The 22,289-nt window shown below is 45.5% G+C and overlaps 1 protein-coding gene and 1 pseudogene across 2 annotated transcripts; one reads left to right on the forward strand and one right to left on the reverse strand.

Annotated features, from left to right (window-relative positions):
* Nucleotides 1-246: 246 nt before the first annotated feature.
* On the forward strand, nucleotides 247-4,943 carry LOC149314705 (disintegrin and metalloproteinase domain-containing protein 20-like; annotated as a pseudogene).
* CCDC177 (coiled-coil domain containing 177) lies at nucleotides 4,763-20,437 on the reverse strand. 2 transcript variants are annotated; one of them, XR_016280954.1, is made up of 3 exons: nucleotides 20,164-20,437; nucleotides 13,958-17,643; nucleotides 4,763-5,743 (listed from the first exon to the last, which is right to left on the reverse strand). XR_016280954.1 is itself a non-coding variant. In XM_089521763.1 (2 exons), exon 2 carries the CDS (start codon nucleotides 17,622-17,624, stop codon nucleotides 15,489-15,491), a length of 2,136 nt encoding a protein of 711 aa, XP_089377889.1. In that variant the 5' UTR covers nucleotides 17,625-17,643; nucleotides 20,164-20,437; the 3' UTR covers nucleotides 11,065-15,488. The 2 variants fall into 2 exon arrangements, 1 of the variants encoding a protein (XP_089377889.1); XM_089521763.1 differs by lacking the exon at nucleotides 4,763-5,743 and having other exon boundaries at nucleotides 11,065-17,643.
* Between the last annotated feature and the right edge of the window lie 1,852 nt (nucleotides 20,438-22,289).

Here is a 22,289-nt window from a genome sequence, read left to right on the forward strand (position 1 = left end):
TCAGATATGTCTCCTTTCCCATTCAGCCACTGATGTTGTCTTCCCATTGTCCTCTGCCATTGATCTTCTAAGCTCTGCCCTCATTCCAAAGAAAACCCCATTAAGTGTTGCTATGGTCACAACTCTTCTCCTTTTCTATCACACATGCAGCTTCCTTCCAGACTTCCTTTAGGCCCAACAGCAGCTCTAGGGGACTTCCCTGTTGTAACCGAAAAGGTAGAGTGGAGAGCTCCACTGGATTCTCTCCTAGGGAAAATGGTGAACAACTCTGCTTGGCTGTCACTGCTGATATTATGGAATGTGCCAAGGGAAACAGAAAGTTCAAAGTCACCACACAGTTTTAAGTATGCTTCCTATGAGGTGACCATCCCAAGGAAAGTGATGCCAAGATATGGACATCAAGAGACTCTAGAGGTCACCTATCATTTACAGATTGAGGGGAAGGGCCGTATGGTGCACCTCTGGCAGAAGAAGAGCTTTATTCCTAAAAACTTTCCAGTCTTTCCTACTCTAAGCAAGGAGAACTTCAGGTGAACTACCCACTTATTAGGTTTGACTGTTTCTATCAGGGTTATGTAGAAGGAAAGCCTTCTTCATTGGTCAGCCTCAGCACTTGTTCAGGAGGATTTAGGGGTTTGTTTCAATTAGAAAATAACACCTATGAAACTGAACCTGTCCCAGCTTCTCCTGTCTTTCATCACGTGGTTTATCGACTGGAAGACCTGGAGACTGATGCCAGTTTGAAGTGTGGACTAACAAAGGAAGAACAAAGTCGTCAAGAGGCCATGATACAGAATGCAGAGAACCTAACCAACAAAAGTATTTCTGGAAGAAACTGGTGGCCGCACACTAGGTATGTGAAGATTGTAGTTGTGGTGGAATATGAACAATTTGTGAGGTTTGAAAAAAATGAAACTCTTACAATTATGAATGTCATCCATGTTGCAAGTGCACTGTATGATTCTCTTTCTATTGAGTTGACTTTAACTGGATTGGAGATCTGGTCAAACCAGAACTTCATAGCAATTGGTGCTACCATAAAAGAGACACTTGCCTCTTTCACAAAGTGGAGAAGAGATTCACTAGTTAAACGCCTACCACATGATGCTGGCTACTTATTTCTATTTAGACGCTATCAGGGAATAGCTGGGTTAGCATATCTAGGAACAGTTTGTAATAAAGATAAAGGATCTGGCATTTTATCACATATTACCTACAGTTTGGCTTCTTTTTCTAATGTATTTGTTCATGAATTAGGGCATAATCTTGGAATGAGGCATGATGACCTTTACTGTCATTGTGGTCAACTCATTTGCATTATGGATGCACATATCTCAAACAGTTATAAATTTAGCAATTGCAGTTACATTGATTATTTCAGACTAAGAAATACAGCTTGCTTGTTAATTCCCCCAGCTTCTGATAGAATTTTTAAATCCCATTACTGTGGAAACAAAGTAGTAGAAAATGGAGAGCAATGTGACTGTGGTTCCAAAACTCAATGTCTGTCAGATCCATGTTGTCAACCTAATTGTAAGCTCCGTCCTGGTGCCACCTGAGCTTTTGGAGAATGCTGTGAGAACTGTTGGCATCTCAAAGAGTCTTCCATTTGCAGAGAAAACACTAGTATCTGTGATCTTCCTGAATTCTGCTTAGGACATTCAGTATGGTGTCCCAAAGATGTTTATGTACAAGATGGTACACCCCATGCAGTCATGAATCATATTGTTATCAAGGGAATTGTACTACCCATAACAAGCAATGCAAAAAGATATTTGACAAGAAAGCCACTGTAGCTTCAGAGGATTGCTTCAGAAATGTGAATGCTCAAGGTGATCGTTTTGGTAACTGTGGTCTTAAATATGGAAGATATATAAAATACTGTCCTGAGCATAGCCTGTGTGGCCAAATCCAGTGTGAAAATGTTCTCGTGTTACCTCATCTGCAGGAACAACACACTGTAATTCATACAGGCATTGGCAGTAAGAAGTGTTGGGGTACAGACTATCACACTGGAATGAATGTACCTGATATTGGAGTAATGAGAGATGGCACTCCTTGTGGCACTGACATGATGTGCATTAAAAGGAAATGCATGAATGTGTCTGTCTTGAATTATGACTGTGATTACAAGAAGTGCAATTATCGAAGAGTATGCAATAGCAATAAAAATTGCCACTGTATTGCTGGCTGAGCCCCTCCCTTCTGTGACGAAAAAGGATACGGTGGCAGCATTGACAGTGGCCCTACACCACGACCGGAATTCACCACGACAGAACAGTTATTCAGATATATAGCTATTCCTGTGGTTTGTGCTTGCCTTCTAGTTTTGGAAGTTTTCAGGAAGCAACTGACACCCTTCAGCCACCATCTTGGGGGGAGAGAGGCAGGCAAGCTCCAACTGCCTGCCTGAAGAAGAAAAGCCCTCCCTTCAGCCACCATCTTGGGGGGAGAGAGGCAGGCAAGCTCCAACTGCCTGCCTGAAGAAGAAAAGCCCTCCCTTCAGCCACCATCTTGGGGGGAGAGAGGCAGGCAAGCTCCAACTGCCTGCCTGAAGAAGAAAAGCCCTCCCTTCAGCCACCATCTTGGGGGGAGAGAGGCAGGCAAGCTCCAACTGCCTGCCTGAAGAAGAAAAGCCCTCCCTTCAGCCACCATCTTGGGGGGAGAGAGGCAGGCAAGCTCCAACTGCCTGCCTGAAGAAGAAAAGCCCTCCCTTCAGCCACCATCTTGGGGGGAGAGAGGCAGGCAAGCTCCAACTGCCTGCCTGAAGAAGAAAAGCCCTCCCTTCAGCCACCATCTTGGGGGGAGAGAGGCAGGCAAGCTCCAACTGCCTGCCTGTAAGAAGAAAAAGCCCTCCTTCCGACCACCATCTTGAGGGGGAGAGAGGCCTGTTATGTTTTATTTTGACTTTGTATTGTACTTCCTGTTGTACACCGCTTTGATCTAATTTGGAAAAGCGGTATATAAATAAAAATTATTAATATTATTGTAAAAATATGTCAAAATTTCGAAATGAAGAATGACAAAACAGAGTCAAAAAAAGTTGAACATTCAGAGAATATCAATTAGTGAAGTGATGGGAACAGTAAATAATGGACAGTATTGTGCAAACTTGCTTTTGAGTGTGCAATATACATTATTATTTCTAATAATACTTTTGTTGGAATTTGTCTCCCAGGAAGAGCCTTGGTTCATAAACAGGGAGGAAACTCTCTACTATGTGTTGCGGTTCTCTTTGCCCTGTAGCTCAGAGTATTGTCTCCCTTCAATGCAGTGGAGTATATATTCAGAGCAAAAGCCTTTGTTCCCAGTGTGAATGTATTACCACCAAAATCTACATACGCACTTGTGTTATTTGAGTAAATCTAAAATTCTACTGGATGTAGCAGGCTAGGAAAGGAACCAAATTCCCTAGAACTAATTTGTGAGGTTATTATGTGCTAATGTAGCAAAGCCATTGCAAAAAAGTAACCAATATCTGTGGGAACAAAACCATCCTACAGTAGTAATATGTAACTATACTGACGATAACTTTAAAATGGAAAAGAAAGGGTTTAAACAGTGCAGTTTAGGTGTAAATTTAATGAAAGTTCAGAGTAGAAGAGATCTTGTTCTGTTCTAAATAACTTCCTTCTCGATAAATTCTGATGAAAGTTCACCTCATCTATTTACTATGGACCCTTCATCCACCATCTTGAGGGAGAGGGAGGCAGGCTATCTCCACCAGGCCTGTCTGGAAGAAGACAAGCCCTCCCTTCATCCACCATCTTGAGGGAGAGGGAGGCAGGCTATCTCCACCAGGCCTGTCTGGAAGAAGACAAGCCCTCCCTTCAGCCACCATCTTGAGGGAGAGGGAGGCAGGCTAGCTCCACCAGGCCTGTCTGGAAGAAGACAAGCCCTCCCTTCAGCCACCATCTTGAGGGAGAGGGAGGCAGGCTATCTCCACCAGGCCTGTCTGGAAGAAGACAAGCCCTCCCTTCATCCACCATCTTGAGGGAGAGGGAGGCAGGCTATCTCCACCAGGCCTGTCTGGAAGAAGACAAGCCCTCCCTTCAGCCACCATCTTGAGGGAGAGGGAGGCAGGCTAGCTCCACCAGGCCTGTCTGGAAGAAGACAAGCCCTCCCTTCAGCCACCATCTTGAGGGAGAGGGAGGCAGGCTAGCTCCACCAGGCCTGTCTGGAAGAAGACAAACAAAACAAAAAAACCAAGCTTCATTGATATACTGCTTCATACCGCCTAAGCAGTGTCTAAGCAGTTTACAACTGTAAGCTAATTTGCCCCCAACGATCTGGGTACTCATTTTAGCAGCCTCAGAAGGATGCAAGCCTGAGTCAAGCTTGAGCCCTTTTGCTGGTCTTGAACTCGCAACCTTGTGGTTTTGAGTGAGTGGCTGCAGTACAGGAATTTAACCACTGCGCCACCAGCCCTCCCTTCAGCCACCATCTTGAGGGAGAAAGTGACAGGCTAGCTCCAAGAAGCCAACTCCTCCCTCCAGTCCATCTGCCTTGGTCCAGGCCTCGGAGGTAGTGAAGAACTGCTGGACCTGATCCCCTTCCCCACCACCACTCCCTTTTCCTTTTGTGTCGTGTCTTTTTAGATTGTAAGCCTGAGGGCAGGGAACCGTCTAATTTAAAAAGATTGTATGTACAGCGCTGTGTAAATTTACAGCGCTTTATAAATAAAGGTTAATAATAATAATAATAATAATAATAATAATAATAATATGGACTATGTTTGGTTATGAGAAATGTTTCAGCAGTATATTTAATATTATAGTACAACTGTGGCGCAGATAAAATGCTTTCCTCATGACATGTTCAGCAGTGAACAAGTCAACTCTCCAGAATATAATACTGAAGACCCTGATCCCAATCTCTCAGCCTCAGATGATGATGGTGGAGCTGAGAGCGGAGATCACTCATACTTCCCCACAACACAGTAGAGATACTACGTGTTTATTATAATGGTCATTGTTACAATCAGCTATATCTTCCCATCAAGAATCACTGCAAGAACCTTCAGCAGCAGCCTGCCTGCAACTATATAGTGCCCATTAATGTGCAGAGAAAGCAGGATATTATGACTGCAGCCTTCTAAGTCACACAATCAAGGAAGAAGTTGGTTGGGAGACAGAATACCTTGCAGCCTTGCTATGAAGTCAACCCAGTACATGAGGGCATACACCTATGCAGTAGGACATTTATCAAAAGAAGAAGAAAGCAAAAATAAATGACACATTTCAGAGGAGACTGTGGTCATGGATGCCAGTACTGTCAGCAGTACCAAGCCAAGTGACTCTTCTTTTGCTTCCCTCCATACACCCGTTCCGCCATGTGGTTTGTCAGTTGCACATTATACAGTTGTCAGCAAGTCCACTGGTTACAGTAATTACATTTTTTCTTTCTTTGTGTTTACTTGATATGGATAATGGTACATGGCCATTCTTATGGTGGGAACTTGTGTGACCAGAGACTGAATGAAATGAATAGAAGAGATGATCTGGGTGATTTTGCAGGAATACAGTGATCCTGATGGCAGCAGGAAGGAGAGTGCTTGGCCAACTCTCTGTGCTGGAGCTGTGACTCTGCAATTCCCTCCTGCAGGTGTCTATTCAGAGAAGATCACAATGCAGCAGATATGGCAAACACTCTGTCACACTGGATTGTCAGGTAAGCAAGTAAACCAGTTGAGCTCCATAAGGATTAGTCAACATTGGCTTCCCAAGGACATCGGATCCAGATCCTGAAATAAATGAGAGATGTTTTAGGTCAGTGGAGGAACTCCTTAACCAGGAGGAAAAGAAGGAGGAGGAGGAGGAGGAGGAGATGATGATGATAACTATGGAGGTGGAGTGTAAAATGAGAAGGGCTGTATCCGAATTTTCTCTTTCTCAGTGACAGTCTAGTGTTTAGATTTATTTAGTGTTTAGATTTATTTATTTTTATTGGAGTTCAACACACTCTTTAAAAAAACACAACTTAAAATATACTTGTATATTTCTTTTAAAAGAAAAATCTTTCTTATTTCAGTTAAACAAATAAAAAAACTGACGTTTGAAGTAAAAATGGATTTTTTTTTACAAAAATCAAAGTCTTACATTGAGCTTGAGTGTTTACCCCATAAATTCTAAATATACAAAATAATAATAACAATAGTAATAAGAGACATTTCAGAATTGGATTGCAAAGGCTCTGGGATTAGACTAAACTCTGCTCAAAGCCCAGATGGACCGTAGGATGGAGCAAAATGCTGTCATGTGGCAGAGAGGAAAGTCTGTCAATGGGGTGGCAATTCCACCTCAGAGACAGGCTATTCTAGAGGTATGTCAGGTACTTGGTACACTGGATCATATGAATCCATTTCTTTCACGTGCCCCCCAATTAGACCTCAAATTATGCTAAGTACTGGATCTGGCATAGCCCCCCCCCCTCAATGCAGTCAGTGGGTAGGGTGGGAGGGGAAACAAAACAAAAGTGAAAACAGTGACAAAAAAAAGTAAGCTTCCTCCACATCTCCTGTTCGGCTTACAATCAACCAACAGGGCAATAAACACATCTTAACACAACAAAACAAATATGATACAATAGGCAGCAGTGAAACCTGGTGGATGTAATAACAAAAGAAGTATAGCCTATGTCAAAGAAATAGACCAAACAGAAAGGGGAAAGAACTGGCATTGTATGTCAAGGATATTTACATATGTGAAGAGTTCCATGACTTGAATCCTGGAAACTAGGTTGAGAGGTTCTGAAAAAAAATTAAGGTGGAGATAAACAACAGCGGTGTCATTGTAGTGGTCTACTATAGATCCTCAAGCCAGACTGAGGACTTGGATGATGCCTTCCTGGAACAGTTGACCACACATCAAAAAGGAGATATATAATAATAATGTGGGATTTCAACTATCCTGTTATTTGTTGGAAGTCAAATTCTGCAAAGAACATAAGATCCAGCTAATTTCTCCATTGTCTTGCGGAAAATTTATTTGTCCAGAAGATGGAAGAAACAAGGGGATAATCTATTTTACAGCTGATCCTAATGAAGAGGGATGACTTGGTTAATGGACTGGAAGTGGCAGGATCCTTAGGTGAGAGTGACCATGTTCTCCTGGAGTTGATTATACAGCAGAAAGAGGAAGCCAAGCATAATCAGACACATGTTCATCTAGACTTTAAGAAAACTGATTTCAATAAACTTAGGGAAGTACTGAGTGTGATCCTGTGGTCAGGAATAGTAAAAGAGAAATGAGTTCATGAGTTCATGATGGATGCAGGTTTCTTAGAAGTTGAATACTGAAGGCACAATTTCAAACAGTTCCAATGAGGAGGAAAAATTGTAGGTGTCTAAAGTGTTTCAAGAAATTAGTCTAAAGAACTTTAAACTGAGCTAAGGTTTAAAAGGGATATGTACAAGAAATTGGAAAAGGAGGAAATCACCAAGGAATAACTCAGACCAATAGCCAGCACATGAAGGGAGAAAGTCAGAAAAGCTAAAATTCAGTATGAGTTCATGAGTTCAGTATTGTTTTAAAAACAATAAAAAAGGCAACCGTTGTTGTTCACCTTTATGTCATTTCTGACTTATGGTGGCCCTAAGGCAAACCCATCATGGTTTTTTTTGGCAAGATTTGTTGCCTGAAGCTGAAAGCACGTGTCTTGCCCAAGACCACCCGGTGGGTTTCATGGTTGAGTGGGGACTTGAACCCTGGTTTCCAGAATCCTAGACCAACATTCAAACCACTACACTGCACTGGCTCTGCTTTTGTTGTTGTTGTAGCAAAAAGAAGAACAAGGAAATGGCCTCATTGTTCCCCCATCTTCAAAAAGGGGGGGAGGGGAAGAGGAGCCAAAACAATTACCACCCAGTCTTATTTTACTTTTTATGTATTTTTTAAACCATTGATCTGCTGGTCTTTGACCGTAATAAAGTTTATCTTTATCTACCACCCAGTCAGCCTGACATCAATACCAGGAAAGATTCTAGAGCAGATCATGAAATAGTCTGTAAGCAATTTGAAATGAATACCATGAGCCATAGAAGTCAACAAGGGTGTCTCAAAAACAAATCATGTCAGACTAATCTTTTTTTAAAATAAGAGTTACAAGCTAGGTAGATGAAAGGAATGCTGTAGATGCAGCATACCTTGATTTCAGTGAAGACTTTGACAAGGTTCCCCACAATATTCTTGCCAAAAAAAGCTAGTAAAATGTGGGTTTGATAATGCTATTTTAGGTGGATCTGTAGTTGGTTGACAGACTGAACCCAAAGGGTTCTCACCAATGGGTCCTCTTCATCCTGGAGAGAAGTGACTAGCTGGGTGCCACAGGGTTCTGTCCTAGGTCCAGTGCTATGCAGCATCCTTATCAATGAGCTGGATGATGGAATAGAGGTCATTCTTATGAAATTTGCAGATTACACCAAATTAGGCTAATACCCTAGAAACCAGGACCAGAATTCAAAATGACTGTAACAGATTGCTGGGCAAAAACTAACAAAAAAAATTAAACAGAGACAAATGAAAGATAGAATCATAGAGTTGGAAGAGACCACAAGCAACATCCAGCCCAACCCCCTGCATGTTAAATTTAGGCAGAAAAAAAGAAAGAAAGGCTCAGACATAGGCGGGTTACACACCGCCATTTAGTACGTAATGAATACGTACTAGGGTTAGGAAGGGGTGGTGCTTCCGCACCCCCCTAACCCTAGTATGTATTCTGTATGTAAAATATGGCAGCGGCCGTTCCACACGGCCGCCGCCATATTTACGTATCGGACGCTGTGCGTCTGCACGTGTCGCGGCGTCTATGATGTCGTGAGTCCGCCCCTGGTGCCTCGCGACGTCATAGAGGCGCTGCTTAAAGAAGCTCCATTTTGGAGCTTCTTTTTCGGTCCATGCGGGAGCCGCGCAGTGTGGCTGCTGCGGCTCCCGCACGGAGCAAATGGTGGCGGTGGTGGACCGCCGCAAAGCGGCGGTCTGTAACCCGCCATAGGTTGGGTGACATCTGGCTTGAGAACAGTACAGTTGGCCTTTCTTATCCACAGATTTTTTTATCCACAGATTCAAGCATCCACGGTTTGAAAATATTCAAAAGATATATAAATTCTAAAAAGCAAACCTTGATTTTGCCATTTTATATAAGGGACACCGTTTTACTTGCCATTCCATTTAATGAAACTTGAGCATTCACAGATTTTGGTATCCATGGCTGATCCTGGAATCATACCCCAGCGGATACCAAGGGCTCACTGTACATGCAAAAAGGTCTTAGTAGACCACAAGTTGAGCCGAAAGCGTGATGCAGCAGCTTTAAAAAGCCAAGGCAATTCTAAACTATATTAATAAGAGTACTGGGTCTAGATTGAAGAATGTTATAGTACTACTGTATTCAGACCTCACCTGTAATAATGTGTCCAGATCATTATCGTAATAGCCATGATAAATATTTGAAAGGGTGTCATGTTGAGGATGGAGCAAGCTTGTTTTCTGCTATTCCAGACACTAGGATATGGAGTAATGGATGCAAACTACAGGGGGGGGGGGGGGGAGATTCCATCTAAACATTAGGAAGAACCTCCTGATGGTAAGAGCAGTTCACCAGTGGAACACACCCGCTTGGAGAGTGGTGGAGTCTCCATCTTTGGAGGTTTTTAAACAGAGACTGGATGGCCATCTGTTGGGGATGCTTTGATTGTGTCTTTCTGCATGACAGGGGGCTGGACTGGATGGCTCTTGTGGTCTCTTCTAACTCTATGATTCTGTTCTGTTTGTTCTGTTTCTGGTGCCTCAAAATTATCTCCCAAGAGAAATTACAATCTTAACTAAGCATAAGAAGGAGGAAACAAAACAACTGGCTCCTGTGAGGTGGAACTACAGGAAAACACAGTTATATAAATTGTCTGACTTCAAAAATTATACGCTAGTGAATCAAAAGGGCCACTCAACCAAAGCTGTCTTCCACATTGATTGCAACCAATGGAATATAGGGTAAGGGCACTTTGAATTTATTGTAATTACAGTCCTCTTATTACAGAATTTACAATAAATACTCTGATTGTGGTTTTACAGTTTCACTTAGAAATACTCTCTGAAACAATTATTGTAGCTATGCTTAATTAATGCAATGTATTGACATGCTGAAATGTTAACACCATGAGATGAAAGCATAATACAGTGGGCCCTTGGTATCCACTAGGGTTTGGTTCCAGGACCTACGTGGATACTAAAAATCCATGGATACTCAAATCCTATTAAATACAATATAAGTAAAATGGTGTCTCATATATAAAATGGCAAAGTTAAGGTTTGCTTTTTGGAATTTATTTATATATATTAATCTTTTTAAGGCATGGATGGTTGCATCCATGGATAAAGAATCTGTGAATACAGAAGGCCAACTGTATACCAGAAATCAGATGAAAAAATTAAAGATTATCAGACAAAATATAATGGTTAAAATACACATTAGTTAAAACACAACCTTTCTTTACTGTCCAGAAACACTACCTCTTTGTCTAGAAAAGATGAAGGTACGATATTGATGTTCTTTAAAACTTTCTGTTTTTAATGCCTTTCTGAACAGGAAGGTCCTAGCCTGCCAACAGAAAGACAAGAAGGTTGATCACACTGAGATTTTTGCAGCTCAGATCCGGGGTGACTCCTGGTTCAGCTATGCGAATTCACGTCGTAACGTGACTATTTTATCACACCTGGTTGCCCTTCCGAATCGAGGGGGAATCGAATCCAAGGCAAGTCACATGATGCAGATTCATGCAAAGCTGAGTGAGTGCAGATTATATTACCACACCGGTGGATACCATGCGGATTCAACAATTCGAATTGGGACCCTTGCGCATGCTCAGTGGGGCTCTGGACGCTGTCCTCCTTCCCTGCCCCTTCTTTAGCTTTCATCCTTCATCAGGCTGAAGGAGCAGGCAGGGGATGATGGGATAAGTTGCAGGGGGTCACTGGGGCCAGGATCGGGCTGAAGGAGCAGTCAGGAAATGATGGGATATGTTGCATGGGGTCACGGGCCAGGATCGGGCTGAAAGAGCAGTCAGGGGATGATGGGATGGGTGGCAGGGTGGCAGAGAGGACGAGAAAGCATGAAGGAGGAGGAGGGGGATGAAGGAGCAGGACGCAGGGGGCCAAGGGAGGGCGACATCGGAGTGATCTTCCACACCAGATCAATTCAGAGTGAAATTGAAGTGAGCTTGGAAGCGAATTCTGTGAATTCACTTTTTTTCTGAATTCATCAAAATGAGGAGTCACTTTGGAATCACTGCGGAAGTGCCACGGAAGGAGCTCGCATAGAAAGGAATCGTGTCTGATAACACATTAACATTATGACATGAATTCGCATCATGGACCCACAGTCAAGTCAGATCTGAGCCGCAAAAACCTCCATGTGATAAACGCCAAGGTCTCCCTGGGAAGGGATTTCTAGAGTCCAGGGCAGCCACCAAGAAAGCCCTCTGTCAAGTCCTCACCAACTGTGATGTGACTGATGCTGGTGGGACTGAGAGGAGGGCCTCTGCTGATGATCTCAGAGCCTGGCTCACACAGGTCTGCCAAATAGCCCGAGCCATGTAGGGCTTTATCGGTCATAACCAGCACTTTGAACTGTGTGTGGAAGCAAACTGGCAGCCAGTGAAGCAACTCCCCCTTTCTAGACAGTTGAAGCATGTAAGAGAGTGTTGTGTGTGTATCAAATCCAGAGAAGATAAATCTGCAAATAAGTGTCCAAAACACATTGCAGAAATAATCCTGTTTGAGATCGCTGCCCTGGCTCAATGCTAGGGAATTCTGATGACTGTAGTGTGTTTTGGACCAAGAATAAGGAAACAACTACATTGCATTGCACTGCACTGCACTGCATTGTAGACTGCTTTGGCTACAGAGGAACTTGGAAATATGGAGCCCTGGTGGCACAGTGCTTAAATGCCTGTACTGCAGCCATTCACTCAAAACCACAAGGTTGCGAGTTCAAGACCAGCAAAAGGGCCCAAGCTCGACTCAGGCTTGCATCCTTCCGAGGTCGCTAAAATGAGTACCCAGACTGTTGGGGGCAAATTAGCTTACTTGCTAATTAACTTACTTGCTGTTCGCCGCTATGATCTTTGGAATAGCGGTATATAAATAAAACAAATTATTATTATTATTTATAACAATGCACATTTTGCCTGTAGTTCAAAACCTACTTGCCTGGAAGTAAGCTACATTGCGTTTGGTGCACTAATATCCAAGTAGGCAAGCACTGGATTATACTATCAGTGGTCTTTTTCTAAAATGGGAAGTGCAGGTACCAGGACTCAGTGAGAAACAAGACTTTCTGACCCAGGACCCATTAAAAATTTGTTTAAAATAGAGGTGGGCAGTGTCTGAAGATCTGGGGCCCATTTTCACCCTTGCTCCAGGCCTCAGTGGTCTGCATCTCCCCAATGTAGAAATAACACTGGTTGGGCAATGTCAATTAGTACATCTGGAAAACCCAGGGATGAAATATGCTAGAGATGTTTCTTCCCACTGGCCAATTTTTTAGCCAAATCAGCCTTTTAAAAAGAAATATGACCTTCCAGGTCAGCTGCAGAAGGCAGGGAAAATATGGGAGAAAGGGTTCTGAAGAAACACATTTGTGGTTATGGACCACAGTTTGCCTACCTGTGTTTCAAAATGTAGGCAATGATGTCTGGGATGCCCTTTGGACATATCTATCTATCTATCTATCTATCTATGGAACCTAATATGGTGGTCAGATACAAAAGAGGTTGGGTTTGCGAGGTGAAGTTGAAGGTGCAGTAAAGGAAACAAGTGGCATGCAAAAACCTCGTCTTCTTTCTCTGACACAGTGACTCCTTTGCTACTTTGCCCTCCTAGCTTCTCCCAGTGAAGAGCAGAAGACTGCTTCCCAGTCATACAGCAAATATTATTTTGCAAGCTTCCTGTGTCTCCTCTGCCTGCTCTTTCCAGCTGTATAATTTCTCCTCATTCTTGGCAGTTTGTGGGTAGAGGTCATTGGGGAGTTTTGTTTTCCTCACTGGCAGGTACATGTTTGCTGTTTCCACTGTCTCTCACATGAAATTGTAAATTATCTAGAATTCCCAGATTAAAAACTGGAGACGATTCCTGTCCCTTTAATGGTGGTGCAGGAGGAGGGGTTCAGAAGGTGTTGCTTGTCATGCCACTAGATAAGAAATAATGCTGAAATTTCCTCTTCTACACAACCGTTAAAGGGACAGGAGCGCTCTCCAGCTTTTACTCCGGAAACCTTACAAAGTTACCCTATTACTGCCATGGACAGTTCATACATGAGTATTATCAATACCATATCCACTTATTTGGAAACAAACCTCACTGAACCCAGTGATTAGAAATCTGGCTACTGCATGACTGTATGCTCCATGCCCCATAAAGGAAGGGGAGTGGGGAAAAACAACCCCAAAAAAACATACCCACAGCAACTTGAATTCTAGATTTTTTTTCCAAAGAAAAGGAATGTTAATTAACAGATGGCCCTGAAGGTATTGTCAGACTTAACTGCAGTCAGCCCTGGGCAACACAGCCAGTGATGAGGAAAGATGAGAGCTGCAGTTTAACAGCATTTGAAAGGCTGGGCACTTTCCCACCCTGTCTATACAGGTAAATCAGGAAAGGACTGTACAAATCAGGTTTCTATGACTATAGGCTTCCATGTGGAGCACCCACCTTGTGTGTTATACTATGTGAGAGCCTGAGAGTAAATGGGTGGTTCATACAGTACATGAAATTATATTTCATGAACTTTCCCTCTTTCTGGGTTGCAAGTTTTCACATTTAGGTATTCACTAATTTCATATTATCCCTCAAATGTGCCACATTGCTATTGCCACAATATGTTTAAAACAACATTAAATGTCACAATTGATTTTAAGACAACTTTAAAGAAACAGCCTATTACAAAACCCACCCAGGACACATACCTCACGATTCTGTATATTCTACCTTCTTGCATCCACATGCATGAAAACAGAATGGTAAACATTCCAACACTTAAAAGTCATAACTTTTCTGTTTGTGACATTAATATTTCCATAGTAGCAGTTTGAAATACCACAGACAATAGAGCGTATCTTTTGCTTATAAGCGAGTGTCTATTATACTTTGGATTTACAAGGAGCAGATCAAAAGATTTCTCTTACTAACTGAGATGTTTTGATATTAACAGCTAAACAGAGAATAAAGGCAACAATTTCTTTCTGCAAAGAATGATTCTCAGGGGGAATTGTGTAGAGACTGATTCTACTAAATGCAGCATCCAGTTCAAGACGTAAGGATATCATGCTCTCCTGCTGAACTAAACAGAGATATTGCAAAACTTGATTTGATTTCATATTACGTCTTTCTGTCCCATTATAGCACCAATGGACAAATAAACAAAATATATGCAAATAGGCCTTGTTGCAGACTGTTGAGCTGAAGAAATGATGTTATCATTAATCTGTGGGTTGTCCACAAGCTTTCCCTTGCTGCTAGTTTTAAGTGTTTGCATTTCTGTTTATGTTCTGAGTAAATGGATATGTTGTTACCTTCAGCATTTGGCCTAGTTTCCATTCACTGCAATTACACACAATGCTCTCCTGTTATATTGGGCACAGTGATCAAAAATGGTAATGACACAAAAGAAATATATTTGAGTGCAACTAAACAAGTTTTTCAATATGGTTACAGTCACTCTTGGTATAATAATAATTGCACACCAGTATGAGAAACAATGCTGATAAGGCCTGTTCTTTCTGCTGTTTCTTAAAAACACTAAATTCCTGATTTAGCTGTTTACAAATAATTAACAAATGGGACTGTAAATACCTTCTGAGTGTTTGTCATTTTATTTGAATAAGAGTTTCTGAACATTGCTTTTGTGTCATGGATCAGGATCAAGACCAATCAGATGACTATCTGCATTTTGGTTTTTAAATTATATTATAAGCCCCAATGTTTCCAACAGCATGGATAAAGTGCACCATATGGGCTGATCACTATAAAATAAATTCTTCTTAAATAAGGACACACAGCATAAGAAAATACAAGTTCCAGCAAGCAATGCTGCAGCCTGATCTAAAGTGAACTGCATTCAAATGAAGTCTTAAGGGTGTCACAATGAAAGTAGTTGCTATTTGATTATCTGAGGGGAAATTGCTATGGCCCTTAGCTTTCAGGGAAGTTATTACTGCATATATAAAAACTATTTGTCCCTGTTTGGTTCATTGTAAACAAGTTTTTTGTTCAACAAAGGGTGATATACATCTTTTTCTCTGTAGCATTGGCTGAAACAGATTTTGCATATGAATAACAAAAGCATTTGGGGGGGGGGAAGTCTGTGACGTAGCTGCCATAGTTTGTGTGCTCTTCCAAAATAATACATAAAGATTTTTAAATGTCCAGACAAAACTTTTTGATAATGAGCATTGGAAGATATATCCCCACTTAATCTGAAAGAGGAAAAGAGAGCATCTATTTTTTAACCAGGCTAGCCTGCAGTTCTGCTTCAAAGGCCATCTTGTCAAAGGTGCGCACATTCATCTCTTCCCTCACTTTTTCCCGGACATGGAATGATGCCCGAGCGACAGACCTAGCATTTTCCAAGACGTTCTTTTTCTCCTTACAAATCTGTTCACTCCTTTCCAGCTTCTTCTCAATAGAAAGGAGGATCTCCCTGCGCCGGATATCTTCACACTGTTCAACTTTTTTCTTGTTGACTTTCTGTACCTTCTCCTTCTCCAGTCGGCTCTGGACCACCTTCCGGGCTTTCTGCTGGACAACCTCCTCAGCTACCTGAGCCGCATGCTGGAGCTTCCTTTCCGAAGCTTTGGCCAGGGCTTTCAGGTACTCCTTCTGCTCCAGGTCCCTCTTCTCAGCAGCCAACCTGGCTTTCTGAAGCTGCCTTTCCTCCCGCTTGGCTCTCTCTCTCAGTTCCCGGTTCCTTTTCTCCACCAGCTGCTCATAGTTCTCCTGAGCCTTGTTCAAGCTCCCTTCAACGGAAGCCCGTAGCATGGCCTTCTCTTCAGCTTCTTGCTTGGCCAACTCCTTGAGGATGGTCTCATGCTTCCGCTTCTCAGCTTGGTTGAGCAGCTTCTTCTCCTTCTGCAGTAGCTGCTCCTTCTTGAGCCTCTTCTGGGTGGCTAGGGACAGCTTCTCCTGCAGGAGCTGGACATCTTTATCCAGGGCTTCCCTCTTGCCTTCCTCCTGAGCTCTGAGGTTGTGCTCCTGGTGGCGCTTCTTCCTCCTGTCCTCCAGGGTCGCCTTCTCCAGCCTCTCCTTCCTCAGCCTCTCCTGCATCTCCTGGTGTTCCCGCCATTTCTCCTCCACCATCAGGCTCTGCCTATGCTTCACCAAGGTGGCCTCCTCCTCCTCGTAGCTCAGCTGGCAGCGCCGCTTTTCCAGCCTGGTCTCCCACATGCGGTGGCACTGAACCAAGGCCCGGTGCTTCTCCTTCTCCTCCTGCTCCCTCCGCCGCTCGGCCTGCCGCCTCTGGCTGTCCCATTCAAGGTGGGCACTATGGCGCTGGGCATTCAGGATGCTCTCCTCCTGGCGCTTAGCGATCATCAGGGCGGCGATCTTGCGGTCCCTCTCAGACACCTCCTGGAGGCCTTTCCTCTGCTTGACCTCCTTGATGATCTTCTCCACCCTCTGGGCAGTCTGCGGAGAGTGGCTCAGGTCACCCAGGCTGAAGCTGCGGCCTACCTGTGGGGAGGTCATGGTGGAGGCCGCCTTAGTCCTGGGCACCCTTGACCCTTCTTTGGGCCACTTGTTCCTCAAGCTGTCCCCGCTGTAGGAGGAGGAGGAGGCCCCCGAGTCTGAGGAGGTTTTGGCGGATAAGCCCTTTTCCCGCCTTTTGGGTAAGGAGTCCAAGGAGTGGCTCTTCTTGGTCCTGGCACCAGAGGAGGCCCTCAGAGGAGGCCCAGACGATCTTGTTGGCTGTGGGCCTGCTCCTGGACTGCAGCTCCCATTGACCCTGGGGGTGGAAGTGCTGCCCCTGAGGGCCCCTTGGGAGGAGGAGGAGGAGGAGGAAGGGGCAGCCGGGGGACTGCCCATGGCAAGGAGGAGAGGGGTGAAGAGGCGCCGTTTTTCCTCCCGGAGGACCCTCTCCCTTTCCTGGCGGCACTGCTGGAGTTTCCTCTGCCGCTCAGCCTCATAGACCTCATAGAGGCCCGCCGCCACCCTCAGCGACCGCCCTGGGGCCTCCTTGACCAGCTCGCCCAGGGAACGAGGCAGCAGCTCCACAGGCTTCACGGCACACCGTGCGCAGGCCTCCAAGGAGCGAGGGCTGGTCAGCACATAGCGGCTCCCCTCCGCCTCCGCAGAGTCAAAGTTGAAGAGGTCCAGGTGCAAAAGAGGAGCAGGAGGAGGAGGAGAGGAGGAGGACCCTGCACTGCTGGGCTTCTCTCTCTCGCCGTCCAGTGAAGGGGACGCTGCTATCACCTCTGATGCCATCACCCCTGATGCTGCAAGGCCAGGTGCGGAGGACTCTTGAGAAAGGGCCTCCGCTGCTGTGGCCTCCGGGGCTGAGGCTTCTCCTCCTCCTTCTCCTGCTCCACCTGTAGCATCCCCGCATTTCGCCTCGCCCGGGTCTGCCACGGGATCCACCATGCCTGGCCTCCAGCAGGATCTGAAATGGAAGAGGGATTTTTGTGGGTTTGTTTGTTTTATTTACTTAATAATAAAATCTTTATTACAATTATTACACACAAAATAACAACACAATCTTGATTTCAGTAAGGCCTTTGACAAGGTTTCCCCATGACATTCTTGTAAACAAGCTTGTAAAGTGTCGGCTAGACAAGGTAGCTGTTTCATGGTTGACCGGCCGAACCCAAAGAGTGCTCAACAATGGCTCCTTTTCATCCTGGAAAGAAGTGACCAGTGGAGTCCCACAGGGCTCTGTCCTGGGCCCAGTGCTATTCAACATCTTTATCAATTGGACGAAGAAATAGAGGGCATGCTTATCAAATTTGCAGATGACACCAATTTAGGAGGAGTAGCTAATACCCCTGAGGACAGGATCAAAATTAATAATAATAATAATAATAATTTATTTATTTATTTATACCCTGCTCTTCAGCCAAGGCTATCAGAGCGGCTTACAGTTTGTTAATTAGACATTTCCTTGCCCTCAGGCTTGACTTGAATAGACTAGACAGTTGGGCCAAAGCTAACAAAATGAAATTCAACACAGAGAAATGTAAGGTACTGCATTTAGGGTGGAAAAATGAAAAGCACAGATATAGGATGGAGGACACCTGGCTGAATGAAACTACATGTGAAAGGGATCTGGGAGTCCAAGTAGACCATAAGTTGAACATGAGTCAACAGTGTGATGCGGCAGCTAAAAAGGCTGCATCAATAAAAGTATAGTGTCTAGATCAAGAGAAGTAATAGTGCCACTGTATTCTGCTCTGGTCAGGCCCCACCTGGAATATTGTTTCCAGTTCTGGGCACCAAAATTCAAAAAGGACATTGAGAAACTGGAGAGTGTCCAAAGGAGGGCGACGAAAATGGTGAAGGGTCTGGAAACCATGTCCTATGAGGAATGACTCAGGGAGCTGGGGATGTTTAGCCTGGAGAAGGTTAAGAGGTGATATGATAGCCCTGTATAAATATTTGAAGGGATGTCATATTGAGGAGGGAGTAAGCTTGTTTTCTGCTGCTGCAGAGAACAGGACCCAGAACAATGGATGCAAGCTCCAGGAAAAGAGATTCCACCTCAACATTAGGAGGAACTTCCTGACAGTAAGGTCTGTTTGACAGTGGAACAGACTCCTTCCTCGGAGTGTAGTGGAGTCTCCTTCCTTAGAGGTCTTTAAACAGAGGCTGGATGGCCATCTGTCAAAAGGGAGGCTTTGATTGAGATTTCCTGCATGGCAGAAAGGGGTTGGACTGGATGGCCCTTGCGGTCTCTTCCAACTCTATGATTCTGTAATTCTATGATTCTATAAAAATAAAACAAAACCAATAATATTACAACACAGACACACATACATATCTCACAAAACATTCACTGCCTCCCCATCTGCCTACAATCAACTACGTTCCTGCAGACAGTGCAATGCGTTTGTTTGTTTGTTTGAAATGCCTGAAGTTGGGGATGGGGAAGAGGAGGGCCACCTGCTGCTCCCGGAGGAGAGGAGTCCTCCCAGGCCCCTGGATGGGGTCGGCCCCTCGGGCGGGAGGAGGCCTAGCTGGCCCGGGCCTGGCTCAGGGGCCCTCCGAGGGAGAGGGCCAGCCCTGGCCCCCAGCCCCACCGGGGCAACAGGAGGGGAGGGCCGGCTTGGGATTGGCATCACCAGCCCTAGAGATGCTCCAGGCCACAACTGCACCCTCGCTTCTCCTGGGACTACAGCTCCCAGAATCCACCACGGAGGCTGGCTTCTGGGAGGTGTAGTCTGAAATGTTCCCAGGTCTGTGGCTGAGCTCCAATCTCTATTAGTGGATGCTGTCTTATGAAGTGTTCGAGACCCCCTCCCTACTGGGGGATGCTGGTTTATGGTGTGCTCCAACTCCATTCCCTACTAGTGGATGCTGGCTTGTGGTGGATTCTGGGACCTGGCATCCCAAAGACGTAGTAGCGTTGCTCAGCTGGGGCTGGAGTCGAGGAGAAGAAGCCCTGAGCGGAGGCACCAGGCCGGGGGCGCAGGCTGAGTCTTTCCGCCCCCCCCCCGGGCCCAGAAAAGCCTGGCTTATTTTAACCTCTCCTCCCCCCCCCCCCCAATATAGGGATGGAGCTGAGAAGGGACACCCCCCCCCCTTTTCTCTTCCTCGATGACGTTTCCCTCGCCACCTGGGAGATCCCCCGGAAAAGAGGGCTGGGAGGCCTATCACCACAAACTCCCATTCCCAGGATTCCATAGCACGGAGCCACGGCAGTTCAGCTGGGGATGCTTCCCTGGAAATGCCCGCATGGCCTCCCTCTCCCTCAAAAGCCAGGGACGCCTGGGGCCCGGGGCTGCTCCCTGTCTCCCCCTCCTGGAGGGAAAGGGCACGGCGGCCGCTCCGGGCTTGAGTCCGAAAACCTGGAATCTGAATCCCAGGGCCTCCAGCCCTCCCCTTGCCCACTGCCCCCTGGGCCTTCTTTGGGGGGGGGCTTTGGGGGGGTCTATCCGAGGGGAAGAGGGGCACCCGAAGCCTTTACCTGCTGCAGCCCAGAGGAGGAGGAGGGAGGCAAGGATGCAGTTGGCCGGGGGCTTGGGCTGGCCAGCCCCGAGCATCTTCTTGCTCCCAAAGCTCCTAGGCTGCAGCAGCAGCAGGAAGAGGAGGAGGAGGAGGAGGAGGAGGAGGAGGGCAGCGGCTTCCCATCTCGGCTTCCCAGGATCGGCCTCAGCCTCAGCTCCCCAGCCCTCGTCCCTCCAGAGCTCCTCCTGCTGCTGCTGCTGCTGCTGGAAGTGGAGGAGGAGGAGTGAAGGCAGCAGCAACAACAACACCATCACCTTCGTCCCCGTCACAAGGCGTAAGGGATGGAAAGGGAGCAGGAGGAGGAGCTGCCTCCAAAGCATCGGAGATGCCTGTCTTCTTGCTTGGCAGGCCCAGTCCAGAGGCAATACTCTGCTAGCTTCCCTTGAGATCGCTTGGATGGGTCTTCCTGCATGGCCCCCCTGCTCCCTTCCAATCCTAGCATCCTGCCATGATCCCTCCCACTCCCCTTGTTCACAGGGGAGCTCTGATGGCCATTTATTAAATTCAAAGAAAAAACCCATCAGTGATACCTTTATGGGCCACCAGAAATGCACAATAGGCTTGTTGCAAACTTTCAAAGCTCCATGGGCTTCTTCATCAGGCAAGATGTTACATCCCTAGAGATGTTAGTAAGATACCTGCACTTTGTTGTTCCTGGCCTTATTTAAGATGGTATGTCGAGGGTATCTCTAGCAGGTTCTGGAAATGCCCCAGAGGACAGGATCAAGATTCAAAATGACCTGAACAGACTAGAAAACTGGGCCATAGCTAACAAAATGAACTTCAACACAGAGAAATGTAAGGTACTGCACTTAGGGCGGAAAAACGAAAAGCACAGATATAGGATGGAGGACACCTGGCTGAATGAAACTACGTGTGAAAGGAATCTAGGAGTCCAAGTAGACCACAAGTTGAACATATTGGAATATTGTGTCCAGTTCTGGGCACCACAATTCAAAAAGGACATTGAGAAACTGGACCGTGTCCAAAGGAGGGCGACTAAAATGGTGAAAGGTCTGGAAACCATGTCCTATGAGGAACGACTTAGGGAGCTGGGGATGTTTAACCTGGAGAAGAGAAGATTAAGAGGTGATATGATAGCCCTGTTCAAATATTTGAAGGGATGTCATATTGAGGAGGGAGCAAGCTTGTTTTCTGCTGCTCCAGAGACTAGGACCCGAGGCAATGGATGCAAACTGCAGGAAAAGAGATTCCACCTCAACATTAGGAGGGACTTCCTGACAGTAAGGGCTGTTCGACAGTGGAACACACTCCCTCGGAGTGTAGTGCAGTCTCCTTCCTTGGAGGTCTTCAAGCAGAGGCTGGATGGCCATCTGTCAGGGATGCTTTGATTGTGATTTCCTGCATGGCAGGGGGTTGGACTGGATGGCCCTTGTGGTCTCTTCCAACTCTATGATTCTTTGATTCTAGGCTGGCCCCTCTTCTTCTGGCCCTGCAGGAATTGGGCAAAGTCCAGGGAATTTAAAGTCCATTTGCACATCAGCAAGGACCCCCCTTTTGCAATCCAACCTGTCTCCATTCTGTGAGGCCACAGGCCTCTTTGTAGGGAGAGGACAATGGATTCCTCAAGAAGCCCCCATGCTTTTGTATCACAAATATTTTGGTAGGTGTTCAGGTAAAACATGCCAATCTGGTCCACATTTGAGAAGAAAAAAATTGTTTTACCTTGGTTGAAGGTCTGGCTCCCTTATCAGGGTTCCCCTGTTGCAGCTATAATGTATCTCACAGTCCAGAAAATATGCAGGGAGTATCTGTGTTGGCCATTTAGTAAATTCAAACAAAAATCCACCCAACAGTGATACCTTTCTTGGCCAACCAAAATGCACAATATGCTTGTTGCAAGCTCTCGAAGCTCCATTGGTTCCAACTGCTGTGTGCTTTCAAGTCATTTTGTCTTACGCGGGTGCACTATACATGTGATGATAAAAGCAATGGTGCACGTGCCCATGGCATGTGCACTGCCCCAAGCCACAAGGACACGCCCCATTGTTTCCAATGGGGCGTGAGCATACATGGATTTCCCCTTATGTGGGGGGGGGGATCCAGAACAGATCCCCCACGTAA

This window comes from Sceloporus occidentalis, unplaced genomic scaffold, assembly GCF_023333645.1.
Source record: "Sceloporus occidentalis isolate IW3139 unplaced genomic scaffold, rSceOcc1.0.p SCAF_4, whole genome shotgun sequence".
NCBI classification, from domain to species: Eukaryota; Metazoa; Chordata; class Lepidosauria; order Squamata; family Phrynosomatidae; genus Sceloporus; species Sceloporus occidentalis.